Source organism: Cuculus canorus, chromosome 25 (assembly GCF_017976375.1).
Source record: "Cuculus canorus isolate bCucCan1 chromosome 25, bCucCan1.pri, whole genome shotgun sequence".
NCBI classification, from domain to species: Eukaryota; Metazoa; Chordata; class Aves; order Cuculiformes; family Cuculidae; genus Cuculus; species Cuculus canorus.
In genome coordinates, this window is record NC_071425.1 from 7,340,162 (window position 1) to 7,364,179 (window position 24,018).

Genomic DNA, 24,018 nt, shown 5'->3' on the forward strand with positions numbered 1-24,018 from the left:
CATCATGACAGAGCAAAGGGAAGGGCCAAGTTACCAAGGAAAGCCCTGCAGGCCCACCAACATTCAAGCCATCCGATTTTGGGTCTGTCAAGGGTCTGTCAACCTGTGTGATCCCCTGCCCTTTTGACTTAGTGTGGTCTGCTAGGTGGAAAAAAGATGTCTTTTTCAAACAGTTGCCTTTTTCAGAGCTGGTCAGCAGAGGTAGTGTCTGTGCTATCTGGAAGGCCCTGATGGTCTGCACTGCCCTGCCCTCAGCAAGAAGAGCAGAACCCAGCATCTCTGGGGAGCTGAGCACCAAAGCTCCAGGTGGCACTGTGGAAGTGAGGACACTCATCCACTCACAAGGAGCATGTCAAAGCTGTCAGGATCAGCTCCTTTCTGAAGTCCCCAGCTCTGCAGACGCAGACACAAGGAGGTCTCAGGAGCACAGGGGCACTGCTGGGTGTCACCCTCAGGCCACATGGAGACAGGGTACGGCATTCCCTACTTACTCAAGAAGCCTCCAGTGAGCATGCTGGTCAAAGCCACTGTCCCCTGGGGCATTGGAGGCCAGAGCTTTCTGCTGCTCCAGGGCATGTTCCTCTAGTAGCAAGTCCTCCATCCGCATCTGTAGCCAAGGCTCCAACTGAGGAAAGGAAAGACAGTGCCTGGTTAACAAGGATCCTTCCCAGAGCACAGGATGGTCTCTTAAAGAGGATCCCACCCTGCTCCTGTTGAGAGGGGTAATGGGGTCCTCCTGTTTCACTAGTCAGTGCCTGTGACACCTTCTACTCTCTCTGCCTTATCTCAAGGGAAAAGAACTCCAGCCTCTTCACCTGCCCAGTGATTCTTACGGAAGCTTATCTGGCAAACAGACAGACAAGCCAGGAACCTTCCAGAGCTCCAAGTTATTTGCCTGCCCCCAGCCAATGCCAAAGCAGCTTGGACAGAATCCCTCTTGAAAATGGAACCACAACAAAGCTCTTGGAGATGAACATTAACAGCATAATCCCAGGGTGCAGTGAGGCTGCTGGTATTATGCTCTGTATACCTGGCAGGGGTTGGACTGTGAGCAACAAATATCCCAGCGGGGACGTGCATCTCCGTCACAGACTACCATACACTCAATCACTTGAGCATAGCCTTTAGGATCTCTCCCTGGGGCAGTGGGGAAACTGGTGTGGCTATAGGAGGACACCTGCCAGAGGTGGGCAGCTCCTAGGGCAGTGCTGAGCCAGGTGCAGGCAAGGAGGTCCCAAGCGCCAGCAGGACGCTGGGAAGCCTGCTCTGGGCTGCAAGGGGACCAAATGACCCAGAGGGAGGGTGGCATGTGCCAAACAGGGCAGCAGCTGTTCTCACCATGGTGTCTGAGCTGTCTGTTGGTGCCTCCGCAGCCAGAGCCTCTCCCAGAACATTTGCTTGGTCTCTCTGGTTGTCTTGTTCCATCTTTTCTTTTGCCTCCTTGAGGACCTTCTCGTATTTTTCATTTCCTGAAGGAAGAAAACATCCTCAAATAGAAGCATGTGCACAGTGCCATTCCTGTTTGAGCTGGAAGCCCCATTCTCCCAACACTGGCTTCTCCCAAGAACACATTACTTGAACGATGTATCGCAAGTGGACCCTGCTGCTCCCCTCTGAATCCTGAGGTCCACTCCCCTTCAGTCTTCCTCTCCACAAAGAAGCATCTCATCCCCTGCAATGTCATGCAAATCCAACCCTGCCAAAATCCCTGACAGCCTCTATTAAAGCTTTCCTGAGCATTTCTATCCAGCCATCACCTTTCCAGGACTCCAACAGATACACTGGCAAGCTCTGCAGGATGGTTCCTGGGGCAAAGCCCACAGGCTCATCTGCCAGAGACTCAGGAAGCAACCAGAGGGCTGAGTGTTGGTCTGGCAGCCCCGAAACCTGCAGGCTTGGTGGAGTGGGTGTGAGCTGCCCTGGGGATGGAAGACGTAGAGCAGGTGGGGTGGGGAACAGAGGACCTTCTGGGGGAGCAGACAGGCAGTGCTCACCTTTGATATTCCTGGGGAGGTCCAAGGAGAACCTGGGAAAGTTCCCCTCTCCTTTCAGGGAGATCTCTTCTGGCTCCAGGTAACCCACTTGGACTTGGAAAGTCCTGAAGAACACTCCAGGCACTCCTGGCAGGTAGTAGACCTTCAGCACTTGCTTTTTGCCAGGTCCAAGGTAACCCTGCAGACATAGAAGAAGAGGAATGCACCAAAGAGGGACTGGTGGAGGGATGGCTCTGATGACAGACACTCTGAGAAGAGAAGGCAACTCTGAGAAAGTATCAGACAACACCACCTTCTAGCTTTCTTGTATCAAAAGCCAAGGTCTCCTACACCAGGATGCAGCACGTCCTTCAGAGGACTGGCAGGGATGCATTCCCCCAGTGCAGACCTAGTAGGACTGTTAGGACTGTGCTATCTTGGTCCCCTCTGCCCCCAGCAGCGATTGCTTACAGCCTTCCCTCTCCCACTACTTATCAGGGGTTTGTTTTCATTTTCTTTTTCTGTTTATTTTCCCCTGTTTTTTTCCCCTACAGTCCCTCCTGGGCAGCCGGACACGGGGCTGTGGTTAACCACTTGTGCATCCTCCGTACTCACCGTGCTGGGGAGGACCATGGGCTCACGGGGCTGTGGGCAGTCTGCAGTGGCCACACTGGGGTTTAACACCGCGTAGGTGAATCCCACCTTCCCATTGTTCCACAGGGTGACCTCTGCTTCCGCAACCTTGTTAAACAGCTGAAGAGAGCACAGAGGAGAGGGGAGTTAGAGACACAGGCCTGATGCTAGGAAATTCCTTCTGCTTTCACTGGGATGAGAGCAAATGAACACAACACAGAAGAGAAGCAGGGGCAGAGGAGATGGGGGTGCTCACATCTCCCAGTTTAACCTGGGGAACCCACAGCTGTAGGTGCCTCATCGCCCTACACAGGAACAGATCTTTATGGCAGCACGCAGAGGGGCAAAACCAATCCCATGAAGATCAGGGATAAAGAAACCCAAGAGGATACAAGTTTTCTGCACTTTAAAGTGTGCTCTAGCAGCTGAAACAAAGGAGATGGTATTAAGGCATTACAGAAAAGGCACCCACATGCAAGTATTTGCAGAGCTGGCAGTGACAGCAAAAAGAGAGGCAGCACAACACATAGCATGTGGAGAAAAACCATCTCTTCGGGCCTCAGGCTTTAGGAGCAGATCAGTGTCTTGGGAACACATTCCTCTGGAGATGGGCACTGGGATCCTGCCTGCCCAAAGAGTCAGTGTTAGTTACCTTGAAGAAGGGGATGAAGATGGCCACTAAAAACCAGCTTGGATACAGGACGTATCCCTCAAATATTGTACTTCCAAGCCATATAGCCAATAAAGTAGCTGGGAGGGGAGAGAGCCCTAGACCCACTGGTGATGGTTTCAAGGACCTCTGCCAAGAGAACTGTGTGGTACCTGCAGCCCATAGTCAATCTCTGTGACGTCCAGGAGGTAGTTGATAAGCGAAGCCTCCCCGCTCAGAGCAACCTCGTAGGTTGGGCCTCCCTCCACCCTGCACAGTGCCATGATGCGGGCGGCAATGTCTGCATGGCCAAAGAAGGTGAACGCGACCCGCTGGCTCTGACTCGGCTGCAGCACACCGTATAGTGGCAGGATGTGAAAAACCTGAAGACAGGAGAGGAGAGATCAAGATGTCAAGCATCAAAACCAATGCAGAAGGGCAGCCATGGCCTGGAGCAAAGGATGGATGTCGCTGGAGGGGCCTCTTCCTTAAACAGAGGCAAAATCATCCTCATGTCATCTCCCATCTGTTACACCTTCCTGTGGAGGAACTACATGAAAAATATTCTCCCATATTCACCAATTCATGCATTAATTAACACATTACATTAAAGCAATTTTGGAGGTCTCCTGGCAGCAATAAATTCTCTCTCTGCTGCAGAACCTGCCCTTAAAAACACCCTCGACTGCCTCTAGAGTAACACGAGACCTGGAGGTGAAAGCCATTGGAGCTGAGTTGTGGACTCCAGCCCAGCTCATCTGACTCCCGACGCTTCTCACGCTCTCTCTGACTTGCAGGCTGTTCCCTCTCAAGATGCTGCAGCAAAATCTACTGCAGAAATTTCCTATCAACCACCGATTAGAGATGGGATGAGTAATGTCCTCCATATCTGCTATGCAGTTAAGGTCCTCGGTCAGCCCTGTGACATGACCCACACGACCCCCCCAATGACCAGTTGCTTCAGCAGTACTGTGTGAAATGCTTGGAGGGGCACGAAGCCACTCTGGGAGCAGCACTGAGGGCCACCAGTGGGACTGAGGGCTATATATAGCTATATATAGCCAGCGCCGGCCCCAAGCTCAGCCCAGTGGGGAGAGCGGTGCCTGCTCTGGCACCGGCCCTCCGCCCAGCCTGGCACTGCAGAGCACATCGAGGGGCAGGCTTACAGACAGAGTGGTTAAGGCAAAGAAAGAAGCATAGTCGGGCTTTGCGGAAGGTTTTTCTTGTCTTGCAGCAGCTGTGTGCATGTTTAACCTCAAAAGGGCCACGTTTCAGAAGGAAGCTTGTCCCTAGGCTTCCGACCCCTATTTATAAATGAGGGCTTTGTGACTGATCTCGAAGTTGAAGAATATTCTCTTCTTCACTAAAGGGAAAAATTGTTTCATGCTGTGACCTTTGTGAGAATCAATTGATAAGTTTTGCTGCAGCTGGTTTGTATGTTTAATTATCTTGTCATATAAATCTTTCTTGTATGAAGAGAATATGCAGACTATCTCCAGGCATGATGCTTAAGTTGTCTAGCAAGATATAGCTCTTTTTAGGTCAAGAGATAACCTGCCTTAGGGCTGCGAAAATGTATTGATATGCTTAAGTTGTCTTGTAAGGTGTAGTTGTCTTAGGTCAAGAGACAACCAGAAGGAAGTCTCCGGACATGGTCGGATACTCCAAAAAATAGTGAGCATTCTTTGAAGATTTATATGGTTCTTTGTCTAAAACTAGTATATATACCCACTGCTTTTGCATGATGGCATGCCTTTTTTTAGAAGGGTATCCGATTCAGCACTGAATTGTAAAATAAAAATATTACTGTCTTTGCTTCGAAGACTTTGTCCTTTTCAGTATTTTACCAGTGAATAAGTGTTTCTAACATTATGTTGAGGATTCCAGAACTGGACACAGGACTCCAGATGAGGTCTCCCAAGAGAGGAACAGAGGGGCAGAATCCCCTCCCTTGCCCTCCTGGCCACGCTGCTTTGGATGCAGCCCAGGACACAGTCAGCCTTCTGGGCTGTGAGTGCACACTGCCGGCTCATGTCGACCAGCACTCCAAGTCCTTCTCTGCTCTCAATCACATCATCCCCTATTGTGTACTGAAAATGGGGATTGCCCTGACCCAGGTGTAGCACCTTGCCCTTGGCCTTGTTGAGCGTCACGAGGTTCTCACAGCCCCACTTCTCCAGCCTGTCCAGGTCCCTCTGGATGACATCCCGTTCTATGAGAGTCATCTCTGTGGCACTGCAACACCGGCTCATGGGGGAAGACAGACAAGCGAAAAAGGGTGGTTTTAGCTGGAGCTGAGAAGGCACTACCCGGAGATCAGTACATCGCGTAGCTTCATACAGAAAGGACAATGGAAGCCTTTGCATCACACAATGCAATTAAAAGCCTCCTATGATATTGTAATAACAGAAACAAAAAAACCTCCCAAATCCAACAGAGGTACGTGATTCTGAGTGGCCTTCTCCAAGCAAAGCTATCCTAAACAATTCTATTACGCCCCTGCAGAAGCCCCATGTCCAGTGCTGCCAAGCCCGTCTGTAGCTGTGGAAGAAAACGTACCTCTGCTTCCAAGGAGTCATCTGCATCCACACTCCTTTCCTTGGAGCTTCCCTCTGCATATGCTGAGCATTCTGACTGGGCTCTCTCCTCCTTTCGTGGCTGGAGTTTGATGAAAAATTGACTTGTGGGAGGGCGGAACCTGGAAAAGAACATAACTTCAATTGTGGACCTGCAGTGGGAGAGATGAAAACCTGCACAAGCAGCTTCTGACCAGGATGTGGCCCCTGGGTGGGCACTGATGGTGTGAGCTCAGTATGGGTCTGAGCCTGCAGCTCCAAAGCCAGGATGGAGCAGGTCAATGCCTGGGACTGCCCAGGGATGCTGCTGCTGTAGTGGTGGTGCAAGCATCTGGCAAATGGTTGCAAGGAGATATGGAAGAGCACAGAGGTTAACACCTTGTGTGGAGGTAAAAACTGCAGCAGGAAAGGAAAATTCACACAAATTGTGCAAGTTGGTGAGACAGATGGGGGGAGGGGGGGGGGCAGATCCAGTCAGCAATAAGCCATTACAGACCCACCCAGTCCTCATGAATGCACCCACATCTGTGGACCTTGCCTTCCCCACACAAAGCCAGAAATTTTCCAGCTGTGCTGGATATTTATCCTGACTGTTTCCACTGACAGTTACCCACAGCTGTGGGGCATTACAAGCAAGCGGCAATGCTGGTGTTTTTCTCTAAGTGCAAACAGGCAGGAGCTGCAATGGATCCCACAGCTGTCTGTGCCCTGGCCAGAGAGAGCCTAGCACCACTCCAGGGCATCCACAGGGCCCAGCATTGGATACTTTTGCCACACAAGGTCACCAGCAACATGGAAAGACACATCGAGCACCTCCAGGCAGAGACTCACAATTAAATAGCCCACTGATCCTGGGGAAGAAAGATTTGGTCACTTTTTTTACCAATACACTGCAAATTGCAATGACAAGATCCAGCTCCCTGCTGTGCAGCAGGTATTCCCTGGTTGCAAAACAACAGCTCCAACAGCACTTCATGCTAAAAGAGCAACAGCTCTGCTGGAACAAAGTGCCACTGATGTGGCACTTACTGAGGGCACTATCACCTCCCCAGTGGTCTCTAAATCCCAACCACTTGAGGACCAATTTGGCAAATGATTCAGCATAGCAGCTCAGTGGCTCATTTTACCAACAGAACTGTGTTTATAGTTTGACCAACATAGAATCATAGAATCACCAGGTTGGAAAAGAACTTTTGGATCATCAAGTCAAACCATTCCTATCTCCCACTAAACCATATCCCTGAGCACCTTGTCTACCCATCTTTTAAATACCTCCAGGGATGGTGACTCGATCTCCTCCCTGGGCAGCCTCTGCCAGTGCCTGATGACCCTTTCTGTGAAATTTTTTTCCTGATATCCAGTCTGAATGTGCCCTGTCACAGCTTGAGGCCATTCCCCCCTGTCCTGTCCCCTGTCACTTGAGAGAAGAGGCCAGAACCCACCTCTCTACAACCTCCCTTCAGGCGGTTGTAGAGAGCAATAAGATCTCCCCTTCTCCAGGATAAACAACCCCCGTTCCCTTGACTGCTCATCATGAGACTTGTTCTCCAGCCCCTTCACCAGCTTCGTTGCTCTTCTCTGGAAGAGAATACATAGTTGGTTTTCGAATGTGTCATGCAGTTTCACAGGTGAAAACCCAGTGGTGTTTGCCTAAGGCTACAAAGGTCTGAGAAAGCAGCTTTCCACATCAGCTTGCCTTTCCCAGGGGAACCAGTACTGAGGTTACAGCAAACCAGCAAGAGGCTGGGGCAGCAGCACATCATTCCAGTGGCAGTGCCTGCGTAAGTTCTTAAGATGACAACAAATTGCATTGGCAGGGAAGAAAAAGAGGTCACTACAGATCTGGTTGTCCAGGTGTCTAAGTGTGGCTTTAAAGCTCCAGCACTAAAGCAGGATTCTAGGTTCTGGGCTGTGTGAAAAGGGGTTGGTACGCTCTTATGGACCCAGCTTAGCTGGAGAAAATTGCCATCTTCCCAGCATCAAACTGGTGGAGATCACCTGCTCCCTGAGCATCTACCCTGACCACAGCTGGGACGTGCTCTTTTCACAAGGGAAAGTTGAAAGCAATTTGTCAGATCACAGGAAAACAGCCTTGGCCTTTGCAAGGAACAAACAGGACATCAGGAAGAGGAGCTTCAAGGAAAGGGCAAAGGTGCACATACCTCATTTGGCTTGCTGGGCTGTTGGTCAGGAACACCCAGTGGTACCGCACGGGAAGCGGGCTGCAATTGGTCATCTCGATATAACGCACAGTTTCAGTGTCATTCAAGATGCAGCCAAAGTCCAGGGCTGTGGTTGGGATATGGAGATTTGGAAAGTAGACTTCTCCCCGAATTGTGACCTGCTCCTCATGAGGGTGCTCAAGAAACTTTATCTTCAGGGTCTTCTCTACCTTCCGGATATTCAGACCCTCTTCGTAAGCAGGGTTAAATCTGATGGAGAGATGAAGTTCCTCCCCTGCCTCCAGCTTCACGTGCTGCAAGGAGATGAAGAGTATTAACCACCAGTGTGATGAATTCCCAAGGTCTGATGGCATAAAACGTGTAAATGCTCAAAGCGGGAACTCCACGTGGGCTTCTCAGTTCATCCTTCATTTCCTCTAGAGAGCATGCCTGCCTGCAAGCACCACAAGACTCTTGTCTGAGACAATCTCAGGCTCACATCTCTGCGCTCTGCATCAGTACAAGAAGGAAATAAATCTTGTTCTACGGAATTCTGGGACCACAAAAGCTGTGTGATAAATACATAATCAAATGAGCACACTGGCAAGCCAGGAACTTTTGCCCTGCCTCCTGAGGAACTCCTTTAGCCTCCTGCTCAACACAAGCCTAATGACATTGCATCCTCACCCTTGCTGGGGCCAGTCACCGGCATGGAACAGCAGTGGCGGCCATGCCTATAACAACATGTATTTAGTAGAGTCTATGTCCAAAACCTTTCGCTAACAACAGGGCAGGCACCAGGCTCCTCAGCCTTCCTGAAGGAAGAGCTGCCCTCAAAGAGACCAAGCAGCTCTTGCGGTTATCTGAAGATGGCTGCTGTAGTGCTGAGATGTCTTCCAAGAGGTACCTTTACCACATGGCTTGCCCAGACCCCGCTGCCTGCTCCCTTCTCTTCATGTTAGAGCCAGGGTGTTTCCCCAGTTCAGACGATCTTTACTTTCCTTCGGCAGTTTCAACTCTAGTGTTCAAGACCATGTTGTATATGGCTATGAACAACCCAATCCAGTGGAAGGTGACCTTCCCATGGCAGGGGAGTGGAACTGGATGGGATTTAAGGTCCCTTCCAACCCAAACCATCTGTGATTCTATGATTTAGTCCAGGCCAGTCTACTGCTGACTCTGAAAAATAAACATCTCTGCTGGAGGGCCTCCCAACAGAAATGCACCACCATGCTCCTCCTGTTCAATCTCCACCAGCAGGAAGCTCCATGGCTACTCACCTGAACATCTGCAGGGAGGGGCTGCTCATCCGCATCGCAGATTAAGAATGGTTGCTCTAAGGCCAGCACAATGCTGAGTGGCAGGAGTGAGATGTTTTTTAAAGAAAGAGGCTTGTGTTGAAGAGTCAGGACATCACTGGGTTGCTACAGAAACAGAAGATGAGAGAAAACATCCTAAAGTGGCCATGGACCTCCTTTCCTTTTTGATGCATTTCAAATTTTTCATCTCTATTTCTATTAGTCTGCACCATTCTAGAAGGTTTTTTTCTCTAAATATATCAGGTGCTTTTCATGTTTAGAAACAACAGCATCACTTGGGGGAACAGGGAAATAGTCTCAGGCACAGATGAGAGAATAGAACTCTGAGAGGAGGCAGCTGCTTGAACAATATCAAAACCAGAAAGTGAACCCAGATCATCTGTCTCTAGTTTTTATCCTCTCTTGTGTAGAATGGCACAAGATGATTTTCACTCCTGTACAGCAATTTCATATTCTCCTTCTTGTCAGAGGAGACACGCAAGCACCATGTAGCCCGTAGTAGACGAAGGTTAGCTTTGAACTTTTACATGCACACACAGACAGCTAGAAACCTCAGCAGTCCAGCAGCAACATGACTTCTGCTGCCCCTGATGCAATGACAGGGGTTCTGTGCCTCAAAGCTAAGCTCAGCATAAGCTGTTTCTTCTTGTTTATGCGCTGCTCTGGGCTTCCTGCATGGTTTGTATAAAACAGAGAGTGTTTGAAAAACTAGTTCTGCATGTATTGATATCAAACAGCTGCAGTGTTGTAGCACTTGACAAAATGGACTACACGGCACCAAGCAGACCACAGGCAGACATCAGGGATAGCTGAAAAACTTCTAATTAAACCTGAACTGCCTGCTCACAGGATTTTGTGCTTCTCTGTATGACTAGGAATGGAGGTGAGACCTGAAAACACAGAAGCTAAACCATTAAATAGTCTTTCTTTTTCAGAGGCCTCACAGGAGAGGGAAAGGTGATGCAGGAGTCAGGTTCCAGAGACTGAAGGGCTCTGCATTGGTGTTACTACTGCAGCTGAGGGACACCTGCAGGTCCTTTGAAGAAGTTGAGGCTTGGGGAAATGCAAATCCACATTAACAGCAGAGAAAGCAAAGAGAAACAAGAGATGACAGGTTCTCCTCATCAGCCTGAGGAACTGACAGGAATCCAGAGCTGAGTTTTTCTCAGCTGCCCTACAGACTTCACTGCGCCTTGGAGCATCCTTGAAAACATCTCTCTATGAGTGTGTCTCTCTTGAGGTGGCCATGATCCCCCTTGCCAGAGCAGCTGTCACCAAAGTAAAACCGAGATGAAGTTAAAAAGCAGTCCCATCTCTAAAAACATCCTCAGTGATTTTACAAAGCACCTCAGGAGGGGTTTAGCATCGCTCAGCTGCAGCCATCTGCTCTCCCACCTGCAGTCCCAGCACACGAGGTGGCTGTGCAAAGCACATGCTGTACTCGTGGGTCCCACATGTCTCATCCTGTGCCCTTGGCTCACTCAGCAGCTCAATTCTGTCTCCACATCAAGAAAGGCAGAACAGAACTGGCAAGACTGTCCCCAGCCCCAGAGGAGCGAAATACCTGTCTGAATGCTAATGGCAAAAGCTTAGTCCCACTCAAATCAATCACCAAAGACCCAGGGACTTGCAGAAGCTGTTTAACTTCCTCCTTTGAACGCCAAGTGCACACACGTCACACAGGCTTTCAGTCACCAGCCACGCTTTTAACTGCCAGGATGCAATCCAGAGCCTTACCTTCACCACCCGGAAAGTGACTTCTCTGGAGGACACTTGCAGAACAGGTGCAATGAACTCACATGTGACATCCACCTGCATTATCTGCACCTTTCCTGCCTTGCTCCCCACGACAGCATGACACAACAGCCGCTCTTTCACCACCTGTGGGTAAGAGTAGCTTGTCAACCAGTGGGTGCGAGCAGGGCATCCAGAAAACGCACTGCATTTGCTCACCACCCAACTGTGGGCATAAAGGATACTGATAGCCTGGATGAAATTGTACCATGGGGCCTGGGCCATCAACCATCAGCAGGTATTACTGCCATATAGTTATAGCCACTGCTTTCCTCAATAGCCCCCTTTCCTTTTACGCTCCATCCTATTTATTCTGCATTCAAATGGCCATACTGCTACATCCTAACATCCACAGATTCACTTGTGAGCCATGTGCTGTCTACAGCTATAATAATTACTGCCTCAAATGATTAATGTTTAGATGTACCCCACTGCTATATCATGCTTACAGAAAGCTGCAGGATCTGATTAAAAAATATATAACTAGATTTAGGGACACAGATGGCAGAAGGACCAATGGCAGCAAACCCTCCCTTGGAAGCTACATGGAAAAGATACGTGGAAAGACCTCAAATAGCCAGCCTGCCTTCCAGTAAAGTGGGATCACTCATTCCTAGGATGAACAGTGCCCTCCTAGAGCCAGTTTTAAGAGAAATCTCCCTGGGAAAGAGAGATATTGCACTTCACAGGGAAACCCTCTGCATAAGCTGAAAGCAATTCTAGTCAAGACTTTTTCCTGACTTCTCATGGTTTCACTTCCCAAAATTCCTCCCCTCATTTCACACTCTTCCCTCTGGTACCTCAGCACCTCAGCCCAACTCTTCCTCAGAGCCTACAGCTTTCAAAGTCACCTGTGTTGCACATGCAATGCAGGGAGCTGGACTTCTGACCAGCCTGAAGAGCATTAAGTTCTCCAGACCGAAGGAAGGTGCAAAGCCCACTCCCAGCGTCTTGGCTTTGACTGCAGGAGCTGGTTGTGCTCAGCCCTTTTGGCTTTCCAGGCAGGACACCCTCGCCAGTGCCCTGGCCATTTCATTTCCTTTCTGGTACCTTTTACTCCTCTTCAGCAACACCCTGGAGCTCAGAACTGCACAGGGACATTCACTTCACAGTCAGCTAGGTGAGTAATCAAGTCTTCCTCAAGCTACCACTAAGACAACCCTTTAAAATACCCTCCAAAACACTACTATCAGCAGGAGCTTACAGAATCACAGAATCACAGAATCACAAGGTTGGAAAGGACCCATTGGATCATCGAGTCCAACCATTCCTAACACTCCCTAAACCTAAAACTCTATCTTTCCTTTCTGCCTCAGCACATGGCACCTTGTAACCTGCCATCTGCCCCTGAAGTAGCAATGCTTCCTTCAGCCTGTATTTTAGTATCGGCAAGTTCTGTTTACAGTAGCTATAGAAATATGAAAAAGCCTTAGCAACTGATGGTAGCCAGCAAGGAAAGCAACTTGTGCTGCTGTGGTAACTTGTGTCATTAAAACAGTGTCTAGAAAGCACTCGCCCATCTTCTCAAGCTTCTCAGTCAAGGGGCTACTGAAAAAGTCCCAGTAGAGGTGATCCAATGGGAAAGACTCAGTTCCTGTGGGGGACCTCACCTCTGGAGTGCTGGAGAAGCCTTCCAGCACCATGTCCATACTCCTGCCTGGCATCAATTCCACCCTCAGCGGTCGAAGCTTAAAGACGGGGCAGGCAGATTTGGAGTTCTGGGTGGAATTTCCACCTTTGGTGCTACCGAGGACAGGGAGATGGTGACGCTGTCGAAATGTGGAAAACCCTTCCGTTGTCCAATAGAGAATATGGGTGCGTCGTCCTTTGTTTGTTACCTTGAAGTGGTAACAGAAGGGAACCAGGCTAGAAAAGAAGCAGATGGAAAATGTCACAGGCGCTGCCATTTCTATTAAAAAATGTAGGTGTCAGGGCCCTAAGTACCCTCCTTGCAACAAGGAAAAGGAAGAGCCACCTTGAGAAGTTTCTTGTTCCAAAATGTTTCCAACCCAAGGCAAAGAGCGCTTTGAAAAGACTCTATTTTGCTCCCGTTTGTAAGAATGTGCCTGGTTTCAGACACAGGATCAGTGAATCCCTTCCTACAGCTAAGCCCTTTCAATTAACACTCAATTTATCCTGCCAAACCTCAGCAGACTTCTCCTCCTCTCCCTTTCAGAGCTGGTCATGCAGCCACCCTTGCTTGCCACTGCTGTGTTGATGGAGAAGACAGAGAAAAGCCAGCAGGAGAAAGGAGGAGAGAGTAAGTATGTCTAATAAAGAGCAGTCTGGTAGGGGAGCTGGGGAAAATGAGTGAACTGAGGGATGGCACAAGGCAAAAAAAAAAAAAAAATCTGCTGCTCCTCCAGGCATCCCAGGCAGAGGGGAAATAAAACAGCACAATTAATTTAGTCAAGGAAGTGCTAACAAGCTACTGCCAAGGTTTTCTGCTGTTGCAGGATGATGCTCCATAGACAGTGAAAAAACGAGTACTGTTATTGCAAAGGGAAATACGTTTATACGCATAATGTAGCATTTTCCAGCTGGAGGCTTCTGAGACCTGCTGTATCCTCGGAGAAAAAAAAAAAAACGTAAAGAAATAAATGCATTAAAACTAAGGGCAATTGAGAGATGATATAGGAACTGGTTTCCATTTTGGTGCCTTTTGAGGATGTCTTAACAATTTTCACATGACCATAAAATACTTCTAATAGAATTCCTGTAGTGCCAATGAAATGGAGCCAGGACCTTGAGCACAGAAAGAGAACGAGCCTGAAGGACTACAGCACAAGTCGTCCTTGCGGAGCCCACAGGAGGAGCAGGAGCTGAGACATACTCTACCTGTACTGGGGTCCCAAGCTGAGCTCCGGAGTGATGGGTTTGTCAGTCACAATCGTGGTGCCAATGCCAACAGCCTGGACGGGGATGATGTAGCTAAGGCTGTTTTCTACGAACACTTTCACCTCGTCTTTGAATATCTCCGTGTCATCCAAGTTTGCTATGACTGCCACAGCCAGCTCAGTGTTGGGGGGAATCACTCCTTTACTGGGTTCAATCCTCCAGCGTGAGCATTTGCCAACCTGCAAGACAAGCCAAACAGTGAGGAGGGAAACCATGGACCCTGGTTTCCTGTGAGGTGCAGGAAGAGGAAAGACAAAAGATATGAGCATAAAAAACAAAGGATTAATTTCCCTAAATCTAAGCTACAGTTTCTGGAAACGCTAAGCGGGAGCTTATACAGCCTGTATTTTTACCCTCCTTTAACAGAGTCACTTCATTAACTCGATTTTGCTCAACCTGAGGGATGCTCATCCTCAGGAGAAGGTTATCCCCACTCCAGTCTCTCTTGTAGAATGTGAGCTAAGAGAAGCTACTTTACCTCTCCTGGCTTCTTCCCACCAGTGGCCAGATTTGCACACAGGCTCAAAACCAGGACTGCTAAAATCTCATCGCAGCGGCCACATGGCTGAGGGATGCTGCTGAGAGCCCGAGGAACAACTCCGCAAAACTGGTTGACCAAAAGCCCAAAACAGAAGTCTTCTTACCCAAGAGCTCAGCAGCACTTCTCAACAGTCCCTGGAGGACTGATATACTCTGCTCACTGATCAGCAACTGCAGCGAGGTGCCCCAGTGCCCTCTGCTTTGGAAAATCCAACTATAAATGTTTATAGAAGGGCAGTAAAGCAATAAGCAGAAAGAAAACTGCAAGCTGTGTGCACAATGGGCTTGGCCCCGGCTTCCCAAGTACTCTCTTCCTCAGGTTTCTCATGGATCTCTCTCTATGGATGGATCAATAAGAGTACTGGACACCAGCCCATCCAAAATCAGATTCACAGGGAGTAAGCTTGCAACAGGCAGTGGGAAATACATATGATGCTCCCCCGCCACCCTACCCCGGCCAGCACGAAATGCACTGGGATTGAGATGTTTGGCTTCCAAGTGTCCAGCATAGTTCAGTGCCGTGTTTGAGACAACAGGCACTACTCACCCAAAACACCACAATACCGTAAGAGAAAAGGGGGTTCTTTTGGAGGCCTGACATGATCCAAGGGAGTGCTTGATCCACATGATGTTAGCTTGGCTTTCTATCTGTCAAGCGGGCAGCACCAAGCTCCAACAGGACACCAGCCAGACTGGGGAGAAGAGCATCGGAAAACCAAGCCACACTTCCAAGTCATGGGAAGCGTTATAATAACCTCACAAAACAAACTCTGCTAATAGTGAGGATGAGAGGAGCTGGAGAGCAGGGAAGCAAGAACTGGCTGAGCATTCAGGGTCCAGCAGTGTGTTGTGGGTACCCCAGCTACAATAAATCCTTAGGCTGACTGCACCCTGCATGGAGAGCGGGTCAGATCTGTGTGCCTGCATGGAGCATCCCAAAGCCATCCAAATTATTTCAGGTGCTGGCAAAGTTAATAAACTTAACTCCATATCACTTATCCTCTAGACCTGCAAAAGAAAGTCTTCAAAAAAACCAAGATGAAAATGGGATGGAGGAAAGTAGTTGGTACAGGGTAAACACTGGGGACTCAATGACCACACAGGATCCCACCTGCCCTGTGCTGCTGTCCCTGCACCCCATGTGCAGCTGAGCACAAGACTGAATGGCACACACACCATGCTGCCATCAGCCGAGGGCCACCCAGCCAGCACGTTCATTCTAAGCTGGTGGATACCAGGTTTTCTCTGACATTAATGTGCAACTCTTCCTCTGATTGTGCTGACACAGGGTGGCTCACTTGAAAAGGAGACCTGACAGCTCTGCTCCAGAGGTGAATGTGCAAGTCTACCATCTGACAAAGTCCATCTATCACAGCCTGGCAACAATCCAGACCAAAAAAAAAAATAAAAAAAAATGAGGAAGCAGAACCCAGCATTAAAAATGCAGCTGTACTTTGCCGAGTCATACCTCTCGTGAGAGAGCATCCACACCCTGGTCTCTATTGTTAACAGGAGTCTGACATAAAGCAAAAGCGGATGATAACAGGGAAACCAGAGGTAAACCCATGCCCTGTCAGGAGCAATGGGCTACAGGGTTCTCTTGAACTCCTAGAGCTCCAAAAGCATGATTGTCAGAGCTAAATACCTTCCATAAAATAAAGGGAGAACTTTGTCAAAACTATCCAGGCTCATTTCTGCTCAAATATCCAGGCAAATTCTCTGTTTTACTGAGGGCTGCTCCTGGTAAAACTGTCCCCAGAGCCAGGCTCCTCTTGCCACATTGTGATGGAACAGCTTGCTTTCTCTCTGACAGGAAATGTTGTATATAAAAATCAAGTCACAGGCTGCTATGGACCAGGCTTTTTTGTTTGAAAATAGCCCACAGATACTTGCCATCTCTGCCCGGAAGGGTGCAGGGGTGAGAGTCTGATTGGAGAGGTGGAGAGTTTGAGAAACATCCTGTAGAACTTGGATCCTGCCAAAATTTATCTTGCTCGGATGGACGTAGACAACTGGTCCTTCTCCAACGCTCACCAAGTGGATTTCCTGCTCCAGGAAGCGTGTAGGAGACATCAAAAAGAACAGGGAAGGTTTAAAAAGTTCAGACAGCTCTAAGAGCACTCCTAGACTGAAGGATAGTTACAGCTCTTTGAAGTTTGCAGTGTTGTAACCTTGAAACAGAAGGCCTGGAGCAAGTGTGGAACCTGGAGTCATCCCATCTGAAAGCTACAGTCTCCCCCTTATCAGCAGATGAAGAAGTCTAGATTCTCATACTTGCTTTTCCACAGCTCGTCCATGTGTTAGCAATTCTTTTTCTCCCCTGTGCCTGCTCCCAGCCCTTTTCCTGCTCTCCCTTGCCCCAAACCATTGTCCCTGCCTTTTGCTGCTGCACAGACACACTTGGAGAGGCACTTCAAAGCCACACCCTCTGGAAACTGACACAAGCCAGGAGCAAAGCAGGTTCTTCAGAGCAGAGATCATGCCAGTCAGTTGCTGCTGATTGTGCTTACATGTGCTCCTGGTATGATATGAATAACAGACATTACTGATTACATCATTCAAGCAGCATTCTGTTTTTCCTTTTGACAGTCTGAGACCCAAACGTTTTGCAGAACTGGCACAGTCCATAGAGAAGGAATGCAGACCGCTTTGCTAAACCAACTTCTCACATCATTTAAAAAAAAAAAAAAAAAAAAAAAAGGAGAATTTATCCAGTCTGGCTGGATTTCATTGATTCTAAACACCTCAGTGGGATCTGAATGGATAAAACTCCCAATACTGCCTTATAAGGCCTTTTTTCCCCAGGAAGAATCCCTGCACACTCTTGCCCCACCACGCCCCAAACCCCCCCAGAACGAGTCACACAACAGGACACATCTCCTCTAGCACTCACCAGTGGGAATACTTCACTCCCACATGCCACAATCTGAGCAACAGTGTACTGCTCTCCTATCATCTGGGCTTCCAGTGTAAATGGGACCTCCACCAAGCTGTGAGGTTGGATAATCCCGCATGGCTTGGGGCTGGAGTACCACACAGCAGCAGCATCCTTGTGGTCCTATAAGGGACATAATCGAACTCAGCTTCAGAGGAAACTTTAAACTTCTTGACATCTACCAGAGTGGCAATTAATAGATTTAAAAAAAAACTTTAGGACAAAGTAGAAAGGCACAAAACCAGAGACCAGCTTGGGCATAGCACCCTGAGGAGGTCCAGAAGCTGCTTCATCCACAAATACCCACTTCTGTGCTGGCAGTGTCCTCGCAGCGGCTTTTCACAGCTCTCTAGGTTCTCCCGCATGAAAGCATCCTAAAGGTTAGGAGATAAACTCCTTCCTAAAGAGTTTATATTCAGGTAGGAATATGAACTTAGGAATCAACCTGAATATAATTCACCAAGGTCTTAGCCAAATCCCTTCTTATTTTTGCTCTAATAACCCCTTCGATAACATTTGAGGGCAGGAGGTGGATGCAATGCCAAACCTGAGGAAGAACCCTGTAGCAGCCTGGAACATCGCTGTCATTCACAAGAGTCAGCATCTGCTGATAGGGGACTTTCAGGAAGCACTGTCCAAACGTCACAACAGGGTTGAGCACTCGCAGTGCAGGAACTATGCATCTAGGCAGAGATGACCAACAGGGAATTAGAGATACCGAGAGAATGCAGAATTTGCTTACCCCCTGAACAGCATGAAACAGAGCATAACACATTTGTCACTGCCAAACAGACATTTGATACCCCTATGGCAATAAACCACCTGTAACTCCTCACTCAATAACTTCTTGTAAAGGAGGGGAAAACCCTGAGATTCAGTGTCACAGAAACTGCCAGGTGCCCAGGCAGAGCCAGAGTTGCCTGATGGGCACCTTTGCTGCACGAGTCTTGCAAGGACCCTCCCAACAATTCCAGCAAGACATGAGCTCTCAGGGAGCCTTTCCACCAGGGCTCAGTGCTCGCCAAGGCCCAGGGAATGCAAGACTCCAGTATCTCAGTAAAAATGACTCTCTCCTCTTTCACAGTGCCGTTGCCCTTCCTGAAAACTCAGCCACTTGTTCCAGCGATGGAGGGCACCAGACACCACCTGCCTTACGCAAGTGGGTGATCACCCTCCCCTAGTTCCATTCCCCTGTGTCCATACACTGTTTGTTCCCATCTGCACTTGTTTTACAAAACTGCAGCCCAGGCACTGACCGGACAGCAATTCCTGGGAGAGGGAAACTCATCTCTCTTGTAATTAAACAGATACCCACTGCAGCACAACAGGATTGAACCTGGCTGCAGCCAGAAGAAACGTTTAGCTTAGCTCTGATAACGTTAATGCTCAAAGGAATGAGAGAAAGCAGAGAAACCTGACCTCACCTTCTAAACCAAGGGCTATTTTCCCCTTTGTGATGTCCTACGTTGACTTTTCCCTCACCAGTCCTGCCACAAGCCCCTTCCCCGTTCGCACGTGCCTTTGTTAACTGAACCATACTCCAGCTTTCAGTAGGCTCACTGCATCCCAAACAAGTTTTGCATTTTGATTGCAACCCAACACATGTCCAGCACTTGCAGGAAGGAGACAGGCAGCCCTTTGGATATTTGTTACACCTCAAGCACCAAAAAACGAGTGAATAATGAATATAATTACTGTTCCCTTTAGAAGAAGGCTCAGGGTCATGCCTATCCAGTAAGCTTAAGTGCTTCACAATATAAGCTGCTTTCATAGCACTGCTGTTCTCATATCTGGTTGGGCAGAGCTGGCCCATTAGGGAGTGCTTCTTGTTGGAAGCTGGAGCCAGCAAACTGCGTGCAAGGCAGTGTGCTGGTGGTTGGGTGCACAAGGAGAGATGATTAGCTGCAAGGAAATCTCTGATACCTGGCTGTGAGGAGCAATGCTGACACATTCTTGCCAACACCCTCCACGTCCACCACAAGTGCCAGCTCATACGTCTTCTCGGTGTTGGAACAAAGGGTGACCTGGTGGAAGAGAAGAGAAGAGAAGCCATCACTCTGAAAAGCCCCCAGTAATGCATGGTGTCCTCAGGTTCTCCTTCCACGGTAAGGAAAGGGATGATTTTTCCCTAATTCTTCTGCTGGTCCACGTGTAGAGCACGGTCCCTGGGATAATAAAAGTCTTCTGAAAATGTCTGCTTTGTTAAATACATTGTGCAGTTATCGGAGCACATATGAGCTAAATCGAAGCAGAGTTGGACTAATACTGTAATCGACACTATTAAAATTAAGGGACCAACTTTTAATCTTGACTACAATAGTGTAAGTCCTGAGGAAAACTGTTGTTGTCAACAAAATGAGCTCAACTTCACAATTGCAAGCTGAGGGCAAAATGTGGCCCAGCAGATGCTGTGCAGTTCATGGGTACCAGAGCTTTTCCAGTCTGCGCTGGTGACCTCTGCTGTGAATACAGCTCCTTCTGCTCAGCGGGAGAGCTGAAATCAGACCAAGAAGAAAAGCAAATTGCTTTATGCAATCACATCTCTCTTTAACAGCCACCTTCTGTCTTCATCTTTCCTTTGCCTACTGTAAATCAAAGAAATCGCTCTAAGCAGCTCTAAAAAACACATGAATGGCTTCTGTCCTTGACAAAATAGTACCAGACCTTCAGCTTACAATTTTGGAGAAAAAATGGTGCTCATTCAGAAATGTCCCAGAGTAGCCCAGCCAAGAAAAGCCTAATATTAGTGCATATATCTTACTTGTGTTATGCTAGCAGCACTAAAACCCTCTCATACGTTAGCAAAGGTTCAGCTCGACCTGCTGAAGTATGTATGGCCAGACTGTTTCCATACCTGGATATCCAGGCATCCTTGTGGGAGAATGGTCCCTCTGCAGGGAGTTATGGTAAATTCGGTTGGTCTTCTGTGCCCTTGATCTTCCCTTCTCCAGGATGGGTGAGTGTTGTCCAACATCAGAACAGAACTGGTGACACTGGGCTCTCCCGAGCCATCCCCAGGAATGCGAAGGTCAACGGTCATGGGTACTGAGGAGGTGTTATTGAGGCAACATGACAGGGTCCGAGGAAAGCCTAGGAAAATGACCCAAGTTATGAACTTAGACACCAATTATCCCATGATTCCTAGTGTGAGTACCCCGTTATGACAAAACTCTGCTTGGAGTTCAGCTCTTTTCAGTAGGAATTACAGCTAATTTGAGAAATTGAGCGAGGAATTGCCACTGAAGTTTCCTTTTATACAGACCACAGAGATTACTTCCTTGGCAATGCCCGCTCTTAGCAATGCTGCACACAAGATTTTTTCTCTCTTTAACTGAGGAGCTCTCTCATACGTCCCTAAACCAGCACCAATTAATTTTCACTTATGAGTGTACATCCAGACAGACCACTTATTCCAAACATTCAATCCATAAAATTCCCTGGTAACTGTGTGAACAAGTAGTGTATTGGCATCAAGGAGAAGCTACAGCAAGATAAAGGATGGACAAAATACGGAACTACAGCATGATGCAATGCACTCCAATGCTGTTTCTCTAGGAAGGATCCTTAAGGCATCTCTTGGTGGGGCAGCCAGTCTGAGCACAAGGCAACTTGCAGCCCACTACACAGTAGGCAAGCCCACAGAGTAGCTACAGGCTCATGAGTGGCATAAACTCCTTTCTCCTGCAGTCTCTGGGACTTTCACAGTCATTCTGTTGCCAAGGGGTGGGAGGCTGGACCTGGACAGACTACAAGGAACACCAGGACATGCTGACTTTCTATTCCTTTGGTCCCATTTGATCTCATGATGGCCAAATACTGCCTAAGCAATCAGCAGCCCTGGTTTAACACCTTGAAGGCTGCTGCAAAGAAACACAGCTGACAGATGCCCTCATGCCACAGTGCTCCACGTTGCTCACACAGAGACCTCTCAACTTGAGGTCCCATCCCAGGGCACACTCACCAAAGGAGACAACACCGAAGTCGAGGGAAGGTACATTGAAATGAAAAGTTGGTCCGATGACACAGCCCCTGTGAGGACAAAGATAGGCGTTGGCTTGGTTAGAGACATGCAATGCTTTCTGCTTGCATTACCACTCAGATCAATAAAACCTGGCCTCACAACCACAGTGGGTTTCAAATCAACCCATCACCCTTGTACTTAGCATGACTATCTGTGTGGAGAGGAGGCAGCCCAGGCAAAGCAGTCCGCAGTTGAGACCTGCTGATCTGGTTGAGGGCACTGCGCCAGGCAGGGTCTGCCCCCAGGTTGCTGCTGACCCCATGAAGGACCATGCTGGCCCCATGCTGGCCCCATGGCTCCGTGCTTCAGTTTCCTCATCTGTAATGTGATGGACAGAGAGGTGTCCACACAGAAGTGGACTTACTGTAAGCAGCCTCCCCAGCTGCAGGTTCCCTGCTTTGGCATTTCTTAGCTGGAACTCATGTTTCCACGGAGTACATGAACATCATCTTCTCAGATGATCTTGATCCACACAATCACTAGGCATGCAGGATTTTGAGACATGAATTGAGGAAAGCACCCAAACACCCCTTGACCTCAACAAGAGCAGCAATCATTCTACACAGCGGCCAGATGAATCTTGGAAAAAAGTACCAGCTTGACACTGAGGCATCAGCTCACATCCAAGAATGACACACATCTTAAACCGAAGATGGTCGTCCTGAACCCACTACACCTTCTCACCCATACTTCCAATTCAGCAGCCAGACTCCAAGCTCAAACTCACCAGCATCTAATGAAATCAGTGCTTGGAACTGCACACAATTCATTAATTCACGACTGATGCCAATCAATGCTACTTCTGTTAAACCTTACTTTTTAACCCTAGATAACAATCAAGGAGCCTTGAGCCGACAAGGGAGGGTGCCCTCCTGGACCTGCTGTTTGTGAACAGAGAAGGCCTTGTGGGGGATGTGACGGTTAGAGGACGCCTGGGACAAAGTGATCATGAGATGATAACGTTTTCAGTTCTAGGTGAGATGAAGAGGGGCATTAGCAAAACAGTCACATTAAACTTCCAGAGGGCAGACTTTGGACTGTTCAGAAGGCTGGTTAGCAAAGTCCCATGGGAGACAGTCCTTAAGGACAAGGGAGCCCACGAGGGCTGGGCGCTCTTCAAAAAAGAAATCCTAGCAGCTCAAGAGCAAGCCATGCCCATGTTCCGGAAAAGGAGCCGGCAGGGGGGAAAAGCCAGCTTGGTTGAGTAGGGAGATCTTCAGAGATATCAAAAAGAAGAGAAATAACTATGAGCTTTGGAAGAAGGGACAGGCGTCTTGGGTGGACTACAGGGAGGAAGTGAGATCGTGCAGGGAAAAAAATCAGGAGTGCTAAGGCCCAACTAGAAATCAAATTGGCTAAGTCTGTGAAAGACAACAAAAAAAACTTCTACAAATTATCAACAAGAAAAGAAAATCTTTCTAAAAATTCATCAACAAGAAAAGGAGGACTAGGGAGGATATTCAGTCCCTATTGGATGCAGAAGGAACAACAGTGACAAGGGATGAGGACAAAGCTGAGGTACTTAATGCCTTCTTTGCCTCAGTCTTTAATAGTACGGGAAGTTGTTCCCCCTGTGTACAAACCCAGGAGTTAAAGGAGCAGAATGAGGCTCCTATGATCCAAGAGGAGGCGGTTAGAGACTTGCTTGCCCAGCTAGACACCCACAAGTCTATTGGGCCAGAGGGGATCCACCCAAGAGTATTGAAGGAGCTGGCGGATGTCCTTTCCAAACCCCTTTCCATCATCTTCCAGCAGTCCTCGCTGACTGGGGAAGTTTCACTGGACTGGAGGCTGGCTGATGTTGTGCCCATCTACAAGAAGGGTTGCCTGTCTCAACCATGAAGGCAAAGCTGCTTCCCCAAGACTTTCAGAGTTACACTGGGTATTGAGAGCATCAGAGGCACGGTCACTTCCCCTCACACTTCATTTGCTGATGAAATTGCAGGGTTCAAACTGGAGTCAAGGTTAAAAAGCCTCGGCTCTGATCCCAGCAACCCCACACTAAGACCATAGGCAACACCTTTGTTCCCTCTGCTTCAAAACAAAATGAGTTTGGAGGGAGGTTATTACCCAGAGGTGGCTACAGACGTGCCCACAGAGCTCCTATATTCCTCTTTACCTGATAGTCAAAGTCACAAACTCAGGGGATCCCTTCACTCTGAACTTGAATGCTCTCTTGAACTTCCCCAGGATGGTGGAACTGAAGGAGATCTTGATGACTTGGAGTCCATCTGGTGAAATGATGCCCTCCCAGGGGTCAAAGGTAAAGCAGGAGGCCAGAGCTGTAGTTGGATGCACCAAGCTGAAGGAAGCATCAACGGCTCCCTTGTTAAACAGGATCACCTACAAGAAAACGAAAACAGAAATACATTAAGTCTTCCTTTCTACAGAAGTATGACTTGCGTTTAATTAAACACTCAACATCTGCAAAAGGCAGAAGAGGCTGAGTGCTGCTGCTTGGCTGAAGCCAAGGAAGATAGAAATAGGATGAGGTCTGCCTTTGGTCACTCTGGGTTTA

At 48.4% G+C, this 24,018-nt stretch overlaps 1 protein-coding gene across 1 annotated transcript in view; it reads right to left on the reverse strand.

Annotated features, from left to right (window-relative positions):
* LOC104063205 (hydrocephalus-inducing protein homolog) overlaps nucleotides 1-24,018 on the reverse strand; it is a 61,789-nt gene that overhangs the window by 17,760 nt on the left and 20,011 nt on the right. Inside the window, exons 11-28 of the mRNA XM_054088058.1 lie at nucleotides 23,620-23,843; nucleotides 21,441-21,508; nucleotides 20,334-20,569; nucleotides 19,403-19,503; nucleotides 18,027-18,162; nucleotides 17,438-17,602; nucleotides 16,438-16,590; nucleotides 13,945-14,183; nucleotides 12,717-12,972; nucleotides 11,050-11,193; nucleotides 9,274-9,417; nucleotides 7,994-8,307; nucleotides 5,815-5,953; nucleotides 3,429-3,638; nucleotides 2,589-2,726; nucleotides 1,995-2,172; nucleotides 1,339-1,469; nucleotides 492-625 (exon numbers count right to left, since the gene is read on the reverse strand). Of these exons, the coding sequence (XP_053944033.1) occupies nucleotides 492-625; nucleotides 1,339-1,469; nucleotides 1,995-2,172; nucleotides 2,589-2,726; nucleotides 3,429-3,638; nucleotides 5,815-5,953; nucleotides 7,994-8,307; nucleotides 9,274-9,417; nucleotides 11,050-11,193; nucleotides 12,717-12,972; nucleotides 13,945-14,183; nucleotides 16,438-16,590; nucleotides 17,438-17,602; nucleotides 18,027-18,162; nucleotides 19,403-19,503; nucleotides 20,334-20,569; nucleotides 21,441-21,508; nucleotides 23,620-23,843 (3,110 nt within the window). The remainder of the gene's footprint in view (nucleotides 1-491; nucleotides 626-1,338; nucleotides 1,470-1,994; nucleotides 2,173-2,588; nucleotides 2,727-3,428; nucleotides 3,639-5,814; nucleotides 5,954-7,993; nucleotides 8,308-9,273; nucleotides 9,418-11,049; nucleotides 11,194-12,716; nucleotides 12,973-13,944; nucleotides 14,184-16,437; nucleotides 16,591-17,437; nucleotides 17,603-18,026; nucleotides 18,163-19,402; nucleotides 19,504-20,333; nucleotides 20,570-21,440; nucleotides 21,509-23,619; nucleotides 23,844-24,018) is intronic.